The sequence below is a fragment of the Phalaenopsis equestris genome, unplaced genomic scaffold (assembly GCF_001263595.1).
Source record: "Phalaenopsis equestris unplaced genomic scaffold, ASM126359v1 Scaffold000376, whole genome shotgun sequence".
NCBI lineage: Eukaryota > Viridiplantae > Streptophyta > Magnoliopsida > Asparagales > Orchidaceae > Phalaenopsis > Phalaenopsis equestris.
The window spans coordinates 342,693-356,492 of NW_018164818.1; the positions used below are offsets into that span (position 1 = coordinate 342,693).

The 13,800-nt window shown below is 32.1% G+C and overlaps 1 protein-coding gene across 1 annotated transcript in view; it reads right to left on the bottom strand.

Annotated features, from left to right (window-relative positions):
* LOC110026544 (VAMP-like protein YKT61) overlaps window positions 1–13,800 on the bottom strand; it is a 29,373-nt gene that overhangs the window by 9,257 nt on the left and 6,316 nt on the right. Inside the window, exons 2-4 of the mRNA XM_020727515.1 lie at window positions 12,201–12,298; window positions 6,222–6,326; window positions 5,281–5,346 (exon numbers count right to left, since the gene is read on the bottom strand). Of these exons, the coding sequence (XP_020583174.1) occupies window positions 5,281–5,346; window positions 6,222–6,326; window positions 12,201–12,298 (269 nt within the window). The remainder of the gene's footprint in view (window positions 1–5,280; window positions 5,347–6,221; window positions 6,327–12,200; window positions 12,299–13,800) is intronic.

Below are 13,800 nucleotides of genomic sequence, written 5' to 3' on the forward strand. Positions count from 1 at the left end.
TAAGTTTTCTAAGTCATTCCAAAATTTATCTTTAGACCCTGTATCTAAACCTGCTTGAGGAGCATAAACACTTATAATATTAAAAATCTCAGTATCAATGATAATCTTAAGGCCTATAATTCTATCACCAACTCTATTAATTTTTACAACATTATCTTTCAAACTGTTATCTATAATTACACCTACACCATTTCTAGTGCGACTCTTACCAGAATACCAAAGTTTAAAACCTAAATTATCAATCTCATTAGTCTTTTTTCCAACCCACTTAGTTTCTTGAATACATAAGATATTAATTTTCCTGTGAATCATAATATCAACTAATTCCATTAATTTATCATTGAGAGTACCTATATTCCAAGATCTTATCTTAATATTAGTTTCATGGACTAACTTCTTTACCCGCATTCACCGTAATGTGAGAACCCTTGCTTATTTAACACTACACCCGGGCGCCGGTGTAGCGACCCTTGCACACTTTTCACTGTATTCAGATTATACAGCGCGTCGCTTCCTTTGAATTCTATTTAATTCATCTATACTCAATATAATTTTGAATATTTTTTTTGCTAATAAATATCAATATCAAAATGCTTCTACTCCAACCAATTGACATTTTTCTAAATTCTAAATCTTATAAAAAAATATTTAAAAAATCACTACAATATCTCTCATAATTCTCCAAATATCAATAGACACCTCATCTAAATCTAAAGCTTTACCATTGTGCAAAGTTAAATCCATTTTTCAATCACTATAACAACTTTACTGTATTGATTATTATGTACTTCCAAAATAATTTCTTCTTTAGATCTTCCATTTAGTAATTTGTCAAAAAAACATTGTTACCTGTCATTGGTACCTTTTCTTTAATATCTTATTGCTTTCACCTTTAATGCATCTAACTTAACCAAAACCCCTAAATCTCTTACCTTAATGAATCTATATATCACATTTTCTCCATTTTTTTTATTAATAATCCTATTATATAAATCATAAAAATAAGTGTCTATTGATTTACTCACTATTATCTGTACACGATTTCTAACTTTTTTATAATCATTAAAAATATCATTAATATTCTATTTTTGTAACTTTTTAAAAGCATGTTTTTCTTAATAACCGTTTATATCTCATCACCATGCCATCAAATCTACTTATTAGTGCATAATCTATTTTTAGACTCCCCTAGAACTTCTATAACAATCATCTTGATGAAACTAGCAATCCTATCCCACATTTGGCTACAATGTCTCTTTTAGCACCATTTCAAATTCTGCCACCTTTCCTAAAAAATATTTCATTTAATTGTTTAACTACTACTCTATGTTGCATTAGAATTAATCTGTCTTCCCCCTTATAATGATAAACCGTATCGGCATTCTTTCGATCAAATATAGCCACACTATCTAAGGTCGAGGCCAATAAGATTAAAATGAGGTATATTATAGGTTTTATAGATCTCAATATGCTGGCCATAAAATGAAGCACAAGATCAAGCTCCTTGATTACTGGTTGATGAGCCACAATTGTGTGGATATGGACCACAAATTTCATCAAAGCCATGTTAATGATGCGTTGTTCCACAGCAACCAAATCCTCTTCATCCCACAATACTCCCATGCCCTATTGGGAGCTAAAAGCACCTTTTATAAATTCCATTAATCCAACTTCTTTGGTGAATAAGTTTTTTTTTTATAGCCACCAATTACTTTTCCAAGTGAATATGAGTCTTCCCCTTATAAAATTAAAGTTGAGCTATGTGTTCCAACAATTTCGAGATCTTATTGTATTCTAATTTTGCTTATTATGGTGGGTCATATCTGATAACGACACTAATTTAAAAACAAAAAGTTATAAACTTCATTTATAACCATAATATGAATTAGGAGCAAAAGCCTAAAATAATCCTTCGACCATCAATGTTGACCAATTAGTCCCAATGTTTTAAATTGCTCCACCTAAGTCCGAACTATTAAAAAGTGATCCAAATTACTCCATAGAATAATTTTTAAGGTTAAAGTTAACGCAAACTGTTTAACTTTATGGGTATGTTAAGAAAAAAAAATTTAAATAAAATTTCTTCTACTATTATTTCTATATGTAATAAAATTTGGATATTATTTTAATATTACGCAATAAAATATTTCTCTATCATGCAATACATTATTTTAATATTACGCTATTTTTTTTAAGTAAAAATTCATTTCTACTTCAAGCCTATATTTATTCTAATGATAATGTATTCAAATTCCTTAATGTGGGATAACTATATTTGATTATTTACTTCATAAAATAATAATTTACCCTCATTAATAAATTTAAATAATTTATTACATCTGAAAATAGAGTTATAATAAAAAAAAAATTGCATTTAAAATTTTATTCCTAAAATACCCTCAAAGTTAACATTTTGAATTTACTTCATCCATGAAATTTAGCCTAAGGACTAATTTGGATCAAATTTTAATAGTTTGGGACTAAATTTAAACATTTTAAAAATATAAGACTAAATTGGTCACTGGTTGATAGTTAAGGAACTATTTCTGGCTTTTGCTATACTAATTAGTGTTACTCTACTATATACAACCTCAAGCTACTGGTATTGTTGAAACCTCCAATAAGAAAATGGTCAAGCTGGTCAAGAAGTTCTCTTGAAAACAAGAAAGAGTAACGAAGAAAGTTAGCAAATACCTTGTATCCATATAGAACAACATATAGGACACCAACTCAGTATACTCCTTGTGCAATCTTCATTGGAGCTAAATCTACTTTACCTTTAAAGATGAAGCTCCATTCTTCAAGTATTTCCCTTGTCAAAATTTAGCATGCCCCACTTAGGATGGATGAAAATTGTTTGCGAATGCAGCGGAATCCCAAGTTGAACATAGGTTATATGGTTCAAGCCCATGATAAGTGAGCCAGACCAAGGACTTAAAGTTGTAGATTTGGTGATAATGTTACAATGATCAATCTTATCCCAATGTAAGATTAATAGAAGTTTGAGCTACATGGGAATGCCTCTTTATGGTCGAGCAGACACATTAAGGTAGATCTTACCCGTTCATAAAACTTGATGGTTGGCAAAGCTAACCCATGATCATATTAATGGCAATTATTTGAAGAAATTTCATGCATCAAGTTAACATTAGCAACAAATGCATAATCCTCATAATTAACAATTAGTTTTTTTGCAAATATCTTAATGTAAATCAGGTATATGCTAGCTGATGATATTGATTGATACGCTAGCCGAAGATAGTGCAAATTCACTATATATAAAATTGATAGGAATTTAAGCAAGATTGTTTTCGAGGTTGAAAACCTAAGTTCCAAATGAACTAATGCTTTCAGAATATTAGTAGATGAATTGTATACAAACTAAGATATAGAAAATATCAAATCCCGACAAGATTTTTTTCTATGATTAACAAGATAAAAAAACACAAAAACTTCTATTAATTACCTTTGTTCTTTAATTTATGGGTGATAGGCAGTTGAAAATTTAAGTTTATTTACAATTTTCTATAAAATTTTCCTAAGGAACTTTTTCGCATTCGAGTCAACTACAATGATTTTTGGAATTCCATGCAGTTTAATCACTTCATTAAAACCAATCTTTACAAGAAATGCATAAACCATATTATGATATGATATGAAATAATTCATTTTTGAAAAGCAATGAATCACTATAACAATATAATGATGTTTCTTTAAAGTTGGTGGATATCTTAAAACAAAAGTCATACTGACATCCTCCAAATATTTATATGGAACAGACAATAGTTTATAAAGCACAAAATTATGTTTCCTCCTTCAGTTGTTTTTAATTATCTCTATTGCAAAACTATGCATGCAAATATCTCTTTTAAACTAGGCCAATAATATCTACTTTGAATCACGGTTCTAGGTTTATCACGAGCACTACTCAACTGTAAAAGCAAAAAATCTCCCAAAGATGAGTGTGAAATGCAGAGTTGAACTCCCGTGAATAGATACATCCTTAATCATGAAATCCTTCCTAAGCATAAGTGGTCACTAGTTAAGCCAAGATATAGCTCCACTGAAATACCTACAATGGAATAATCTTCTTTAATGTGATCAAATAAAAACATATCAATCAGGTGTAAAATAATAGCCATACTAATTAAAAAAAACAATTTGCTCGACCCAAAAGATAATATAAAAGTTCCAAAAAATTCAAAATCCAAGGAAATATGAGAAATAGCATAAAATTTATAGTGATTGAAATTCACATCGATAAAAAAAAAAAAGGTACACGCCAATCTAAACAATATTGCAGTCGCACACACAAGATAAGGCCCTATTTGGAATCACTTCTTATTTTTGTTTTTGTAACAATTAAAATGATAAAATATTTTGTTTGGTTAATACTTTAATTTGTTTGTTTTTGAAAATAAATTACTTTGTTTTAAAAAATACAAAAAAAGGTTATTTTAGTATTTTCAAAACAACATTTTTTCCATCTAAACCCCATCGTATCCTTTTTTCGATCTTCTCTACAATGGCATAGTTCTCCAATTCCTTGTTCATGTGGCTTGCGAGCTTTTGTTTGGGGCTAATCAAACTAGACACTTAGCACAAGACAAACATTATCCCAAACACACATCAAGATGCTCAGTATTGAGTCATGTGATCTTTGAGGTCATTGTGTCGGCCAATAAAGAAATTCATCTCTTTCAGTAAAGGCACATGTAATGAAAATGCATTGGATTGTGTGAATGTACTGATATGAAGGGTTTTTGGAAACTGACTGCCAAGTGTGGAATTGTTGTTTGTAAAAATAAAGATTTATATTTTAATTTTTAAAAATAAGTGATACATAAGGATAGAAAACATGTTTTTTTTTTCATGTTAGAACAAAATAGAAGAGTATTTGCATGCTAAAATTGACGAATGGAAACAACTGGATAAGGACATCTAATAGGCTAATAGCTGAATCGAAATGACTGCGATAGTAAGCCAAACTTAATGAGATAATAAGAAAACTAGAGAATAATTTCATAATCACGAAAACTTCATAATGGTATATCAATGTTCACCTTTTATGAAAAGTACATACTTTTAGATTTCCATCATTTTACTTTATCAATTCATTTGAATGACCCTTGCAATAAAAACTGCTAAAGCAATACTCCGTTTTCAATTTATATTAGCATTAGTTTATTATTTCTCAAAAAATTATACATATATACATATGAAAATTATTTTAAAAAGTTCTACGCTAAATTATAGCGGCGTGAGTAAAGCGCAATTTACCAGAATGATCTTGGTCTCATCCAAGTCTCTTTGAATTTTCAGCAACTTGTCAGCCTCAGCAGGATCCTGATATAAATTACCAACAAGAAAAGGTAAGTTTATCAATATACCGCTGACCAAGAATACTTTAAAAAGCATTCACTGCAATGAAAATTACAAATTTGACAAAATATTAGAAAAAGCATAAACATGTACACCATAAAAACTCAAAAATTTAATAAGCATTAAATAGCAATGGCTATTATTATTTTAAAAGCAACAAACTCGAAGAGTGATTCTGAAACATCCAATTTCTGCAGCAGGAAAATTAGTAACTTCTCTCTAAAAACAGTTTCTCTTATTAGCTAAAGTATATCACTTCGTTTGAATAGATTATGTTTTTCTAATATAGCATATTTACTTCAATTTTTTTGATGATCCACGGCACTCATAATTCTGTTGCAACAAAAAAGTTCCCTTCTAATGTCGCAAAACCTCTATCAGCTATTATAATTTTACCTATGGGCAACCTCAATATCTTGCCCATTTAATCAAAATATTTTCTTTATACATTGGTTAAGAAAATTTTCTCTTTTTAGTGAGAAATTATTTTATCAACTGAGTCACATGTATGAGACATCTTTGCATGTAATCATTTTAAAAATAGTTCACAGTTTGTTTCCCTCAGGCAAATTAAAAATAACTATCTTTATTCTATATATTAAAATGACAATAATATTGAAGCATGAGAGAGAAGAAGCCAATGAAGTGGAAAAAAGGATTTCTAATGAAACATACAAGAAGAATTTGACACAAATTGAGATTTAAAAAGTTGAACTTTGCCAAGAGTACAGGCAACATCTCTTCTACAGACTAAACGTGATGCTACCGACAGTAGTCAATAATTTAAAATGCCAAAAAATAGCAAGTAAACTATCAACCAAAAGAAAGAGAAGGGAAACCTGAAATTTTGTTAAAGCCTCATTCAGGTATGGCCACGGCTGGGTGACATCTGTCTGAATTTGTATCCATGATTCCCCAAATGCCTTCTGGTACTCATCTAGCACCTTCAAGGATGATGGATTCATATGAAGAGAAAATTTACATAAAATACAAATTCAAGAGAAAATTTACATAAAATACAAATTCAAGCATTGCAACTATACGCCAAAAAAGAAAAAAGAATCAATAACAGCATTCTAGTAAGCATGTTATCAAATAGACGTGACAAGTCCTAAGAACATCCAGGCCTAACCTATGAACGTGCTTCAAAGAAAGTGTAAGCCGAATAAGCAATCTGACTTGAGATACGAGCACTCATAACCAGCTTAAAACATAAAAAGACGTTATTAACCAGAGCAACATAATGCAATCCAAAAAGGCTTTCTAATCAAAGCCAGGCCAGGGCAAACTTGGAAAAGAGCCAACAAAAGGCTGACCAGATTGTCGCCCTAAACTTCAGAATTCTAAGAAACCACTGCTTATTAACTGCAACATATTTCATATAGAGGCATCAGAACACTTTCCTCTAGTTTATTGAGATGAAAATGGAACAGCATTATGATATTTGCCATGTATCAGGCATGCAAGGGAAGAAAAAACCAGTAAAATGAGCAACAAATAATGTGTTTAAGAGACTGAGCATCCAGAGCGAAAAAGAAAATGCAGCAGGGAACTTACTAAATCCTTGTTCAAAGTTCAATAAAATTAAGAAAGAAATATATTTCTAGACAGTTTCAACCAAACGGGAAAGGACTGCAGAGCACTCTATCGAAGTAATTGTTTGTCAAAAGGTTAATTGGTAACAGATTATCCCAGAAAAGCTTCTGATAGGCGATCTAGACTTAGGGACAAAACTATGTTTTGGAATAGACGCACTTGGAAATGTTAGATAACAACAAATGAAGAATCCCCACAGCATAATTTGGTGCCAAAAAACAAAACCGCGCATCAGAATAAAATGAATAATTTATCATTGGAATTCATGAAACCTTCATGTTACATAAGTTAGAATGCAAATTTTGCCACCAAAAAAAAAATGCAAGACCTGCAGCACAAACTTTCTAAAACCATAAACATTGTGCAATGGGGTAACATTCTAACTGACGAGGATACAACCCTACGTTTTGAAGTATATATACAATTCAATAAGTACCATGTCAAATTTGGGTTAACCCTAATAAAGACATAAGAAATTGGTCAGATTCAGGTTGATCAACCTAAAAATGATCAAGTTATGAACCCAATATAGGGTCAACTGTCATTCCAAGATGACTGTTTGGATGCATAACCTTTCGTGATCACAGAGACTCATAGCTAACTCACAAGTATAAAGAGTGGCTAAAAAGCCTAAAATTTCCATTGACGCACATGCGTACTATTATGCACACTTGAGAGGGACCAGTGGTTGAAGCATATACAAATAGGTCAAAATTTTGCAGCCTCCTGATCTTAAATCATCTTCACAAAAGCATTGTTATTGACTTGATAATCAATCCCAACGGTGTGATCTATGAATCAATACCATTGGCAGTCTTTCTAGTGCATCATAGGTTCAAATTTTAAAGATCCTAATCATTTTAATCTTTTCACGGTCTAAATCTCCAATGGTGATCAAAGACAATTTTATTAATCATCCTCCAGATTTGATCCCCAGATTAAAAACCCACAACACTTGTTATATAAATATTTAACAATGCTAGTTAAAGGGACTAGCTAGTTAGAACGAGTCAGTTTCTAGTTGTGACTCAATGGTCTTCTACTGCAAGCCAACAATAGCAATGTATTAAAAGGCGTGGGTGTTGGGTGGGGCTTCTTAGCTGTTATAGGGTGAGGCGTAAGCCACAAGGCATCGGGCGTAAGCCCCCAGTATTAGAAAAAAAAAGGAATATAAATATTAAGGAAAAAAATAAACTATATGTGCATAATAAAAAAAATAAACACAAATAGAACAAGTCTTACAGGATTCGAGTCTTCAAGATACTAGCAAAAATCCACCAAAAAAAAAGTAGAAACATATAAAAGTAAGTAAACATGTTTGATAAAAAAAATAAATTTATGATCATTTGATCTCAATCCTTAAAATTTATTCATTCTTCAAATTCATCATCAAATTTTTTTTTTCTTCACCAATAGTTGTGTCCAAATCGCAACTAGGTCCTTCATATTCACTACATTCATTGTCAACTTCATTGAAGTCATCATCATGCTCAATCTCAGACACAATCATAATTTATTTCTTCTTATCATTGTCACCTAAATTAAAAACACAAGCGAAATAGCATTCGTAAATATTTAGGATCTTTTCTCTATAAAAAAATAAGAATGCATATTTGTCTAAAAATGAATTAAATGTATATATAAAACTTGTTCTTTCATTCATCTTCATTTTCCTGTGAGAATGTTATAAAAATGTCATTTCTTCCTTGTGTAATAATTTGTGATTGTTTATTTGCATTTGTCGTGAGCGTATTTCTGATTACATCAGCATCAAAAACCTGTTCTTCATTTATCCAAGAAGGTTTCTATGAAAGCATTGAATTTTTTTTTCTCAATAGTCTACTCTTCATCAGAATCTATATCATTTATCAGTATTTGATTGAAGTCTTGTTTTCTTCTTATACTTCTCTCTCTCAATCAAGTATTGTATCTTACAAATACAAGAGTATTCAACCTCTTGTGCTCCAACCTGTTCCTCTTCTTGGTATAAATCTAAGATAAAAAAATATTATTTTTAAAATGTGATTATGAAAACAAATAGTAATACTTTTAAAATTTAAGAAATAAAAAAATTATTACTAATTCAAAAGCTCTCTAATTTCTTTCACAGCATGATGAACTACATGTGAGGCTAAGAACTTGAATTAGAAAATTCGTTAACTCAAGTGTTTTCCCACCAAATCTCATCCACCAATCAGCACGAGATCTCAACTGTCCTGAATCCATAGCAACTTAACTCTCAAAGTCTCCTCGTGAGTTATCATACAAGCCTAATTAAATATCATCTCTAAAACGATCTTCATAGTCCAACATTCTTTCTATACAAGCAATTAACCCTTCTTTTACCTCATTATTATTAGAAATATTATCCTCAAAGTGAAATTGAGGATTTAAATAATAAACAACTGCATGTAGTGGTCTATGAAGTTAGATTTTTCATCTTGCATCAATTTTCCACCAAATAGGTCCAAACTTCTTTTCATTATGCCCACAATTAAAAATAATTTTTTTCTTTTGCTGAATCTATTAACTATTAACTCATAAATATAACTCATAAATATAACCCATGACTGGCATTTTTTCTGGGTCAACCTCTCTTTGAACATTTACAAGTGACACAACACTTTTGATACAATAAGCAAGATGACTACAAAAATGTGGATCAAAGAAAATAACAGCTTGAACTTTTATACATGTCATCTACTTTTCCCATTGACTAGAACACCGTGATTCTCAGGAGAACATTGCCTAATGTGGTAGCTTCTGCTTGTAAATGCTTTGAAGGGTCAAATATGCCATAAGAAATGATGTGATAGCTGGACGAACAAGTTCCCTCTCCTTTATAAAAGATATCAACAAACCTAGAACTCGTGTGTGCCCATAAATGAATTTTACAACTTATTTTACTTTTACAAGTGTGTTCTCGTGAATCTTCAACTTTTCAATGTCGTCTAACATTAGGTCAATACAATGTGCGGCACATGGTGTCCAATAAATATGTTATATTTTCTCTATTATTTTTTTACCTGCATTCACATAGTTTGACCCATTATCTATTATAATTTACACTTCCAACTTTCTCAATCATGTCATCCAAATAAGTGAATAGTAAATCACCACTTTTTATAGCATTAGAAATTAGAAGCATCCACAAATTTAAAGCATCCACAAATTTAAGAAAAAAGTCTCAGCTAGACTATTCACAAGAAAATTAATCAAAGTTCTACTTTTTTCATTTGTCCAATTGTCTGATATAACCGAGCACCCATATTTACTCCATGTTTTTTTATGCTCCGCTAACATCTTATTGATTGTAACAACCTCATCTTTGAGTATCCAAGTTCTCAATTCATGTACTATAGCAGAGTAAACTCGAGTCTAAAATTAGCAACTACTTCAGACATAAACATGTAATATGAGTCATTGAAAATATTAAACGTCAATACGGCTGAGTAGTTGAATCTACCAATTGCCCTACATGCTTCTTTTCTTTCATCTTTTTTCGTACTTAGAATTTAGAGTAGAATTCCTTACTTGTGTTATGGTGAAAGAATCCGTTGGACATCTAACTCTAGGTGGCCTCTGACGGGAGTCAACTAATGATGAATTTGTAGCATTTTGACCTTCACCAATATTTATTGCACTACTTCTAATATCATTTAAGACAATGTCACATTGTGCTTTGACTTTTGCATCTTCTTCTAATGCTTTCTTGCATCTCACTTGAACTTCAGCAAAGGCTTTAGAATATGGCTCAATGTCCTTGTGTGTGCTCGCAAGATGTTGTTTCATCCTGTTTATTGTTCAACAGCACACTTGATTGCAAAACTGACATCTAAAATATTTTTCATTGGGTATGTTTGTTGTATATTTTCATGCAAAACTTTTCTTGCTAGTGCGACTACTACCAGCCACACAATACTAGTCTTTCATAACAGGTTAATAACTAGCCTAATACATTTAAAAAAACAATTGGTTGAAATCTACCTCTAGGCTCTAGCAAATTGAAAACAAAAAAAAAATTGTAGTTTACTGTAAACATAAAAAAAATTGTGATTTATTTTAGCTACAGTGATTTCTAGTAAACCTTCAACATGAAAGAAAAAAAACAGTAACCTCATTGTAGCTACAGTTGATAAAAGCATAAAAAGTCCGGTATACAATCAAATTTGTGAGGCTACAACAAAAACAGGAACCAAAATATTTTCTTTACAGTGCAACAATAAATTAAAGAATAAAACTCGTATAATTTCATTATTTCTACACTACTTAAATCGCAAGCCTCACTAGTCGCAGACGGGATGAAGATGCCGTGCGAGAGCTTGCGTGCGAGATGAAGATAGTCTGCGTGCGAGACGAAGATAGCCTGCGTGCGAGACGAAGATGACACAAACGATGTGAGTGCAGGAATAAACCGTGTGGAGGAGAGGAAGTAAGAGGAAGAAGAAGAAGAAGATAAAGGGATGTCAAAGGAAGAAAAAGAAGACGAAGAAGAAGGGGATGTCGATGGAAGAAGAAGAAGGAGAAGTCGAAGGAGAAAACCTGTCAAGTTCGAACTGTGTGTGCGATGAAGTAGAGAGCCTGCAGGGATGACTGTGTGTGGTTTGAATCAAACAGGTATTTGAAATTAGGGATTTTCACCCTCTTTACTCGATTAGGAGGTGGGACGTGCGCCCTATGAGGCGTATGGCGCTTCACTTCTTCCCTCGCGTGAGCCCCACACAATTTACGCCCACCTCGTGGGCTTGGGGCAAAAATCCTTAAGCCACTCCCCAAAAATAATTTTTTTTAAAACAGAACAAGTATGAATACATTTATGTGGCCTAAACGGAGTTCTCTCAATTAAAATACATTAATTATGAAAACCACCACAAATCTTTAGCTATATATAGAAATATAATATCAATAATTGCAATCTATAATAAAATGGAAGTCTCCCAGTAAAATATTGGATGAAACTATTATTCAGCCACAACTACTTCAATGTATGGAATAGAAAAAAATAATCTTGTTGAACTAGCTGACAAAATTCATTGAAAGAATCCAACAACCATGTTGGAAACAAGCAACAATATTTCTTGAAATGCATTGAAGTGAATCAGCAACTATATAAAAACAAGCATAAATATTTCCCAAGCAAATTCAGAAAACTATACTGACCACAGATCGCCAGAATAATAAACATAGGTGCTGCTGCCACTTCATAATTAAAATGAACTTACAGTGTTTAGGAGAGAAAATGCACTTCGTACAGGGTAATGATCATCCATAAATGCAACGGCACAAAGCCCATTTCTATTGTAAGAGTGAACCTTGTATTCTACAAAACAATCAATAATAAATTCTCAAAAATAAGAAAATCAAGTTTGAAGTAAGAAATTAATTAGGAAAAAGTAACATATAAGTGAAAGGCGGTAATTAATAATGACCAACAGAACAAACGAGTTCAATCTCAATATCCTAGCAAGTTCATTTAATGATAATACGAACATATTTGACCTGAGTGATTCTGTATAATCAAGTCATAAGCTGAACCAAAATATATAAGGAGATACAATAAAATATTCTTTCTAAACAAAATTACCCAAACTCTAATTTGTTAAAATATTTGTAAACTGTCATAATTTGAAGAAAAGCAAAGAGTCGATACCAAAACACTTCTTTTCCAAAACTCTAATAAATAATAATTTTGGTCTAAAGAACCTTAAATCAAAAGCTGCTACGGACTTGAGAAAATATGAATAGGGGTGTGTTACATTTTAAACGCAAGGCTTTCATGACTTGAGTACTTGGCTGGAAAAAAAGAAAATTCAAATCATTCATTTGAGGAGTTTGAAAGTCTCCCCATATATCATTTTTATTGTATTTTGAATTTACCCAAAGCAGGCAAATTTGAAATACACGGTGTGAAGTGCTAATTTTCTCTTCTCTCTCTGCTCCAATTCGCAATCATAAGCACGCTCCACTACAAACAAAAAGCTCAACAAATCCATGAAGCTGCAGCTGTCAGCAAACTCACAACTCCAATCCCACAACAACACATGCAATCTCTACTACAATACCGTAGTGACCCGTCTCCATCTTTGACCATGACCGTAATAACTGAAATTTTAAATAATAAAAATAATATTAATAATATGAATATTAATCTAAATAAAATAGGCAGTTATAAGAAAAGCATCTTCTCGAGTTCATCTTTGGGAGTCGCATGCCCCATTCGAACAGAATGAAACAAAGAACAAGCGTGCGAGAGAGAAAGTGGAGTGAGAGGGAAAGCGAAGGAGAAAGAAGAGGAAGAAAGGAGGAGAAAGTTTTGAACCTTGCATGCGTAGCCCTAGCAGGGAGCGGTGTTGTTGTATGCGAGGGGAGGAGGAACACAGAGGGAGGCTTGCAAGAGATAAGAATAGTTGCTTTAAGTAGGAGGAGGAAGAAGAGTCGAGGGCTTCTCATACCTCGAAGCTTTGATGTTGTGCGAATAAGAAGGCGATCAACATCAAGGAAGTAAGGAAGAACGCTAGCCACGGCGTGAAACATCGAATTCACTGTGGGGAAGCCTTGAGTGCAGACAACGTTCAGCACAAAGGAAGAAAAGTATCAAGCAGGACGAACGGATTTTTTTATGTTTAGATTGATAACCACTGTGTTCACGAGAGAATATCGACTAGGAGTAAGTAGGCACTTTTTATCTCAGACAAACGTCTAAATTAGATCACAAAACGCTATGCTGACAAGATAATATCGATCAGGGGTTTGTTAGGTTATTTTTTGAAAGTGCTCCTAAGACACATGTAAATGTTAATAATATGATGTAAAAGTAAAGTT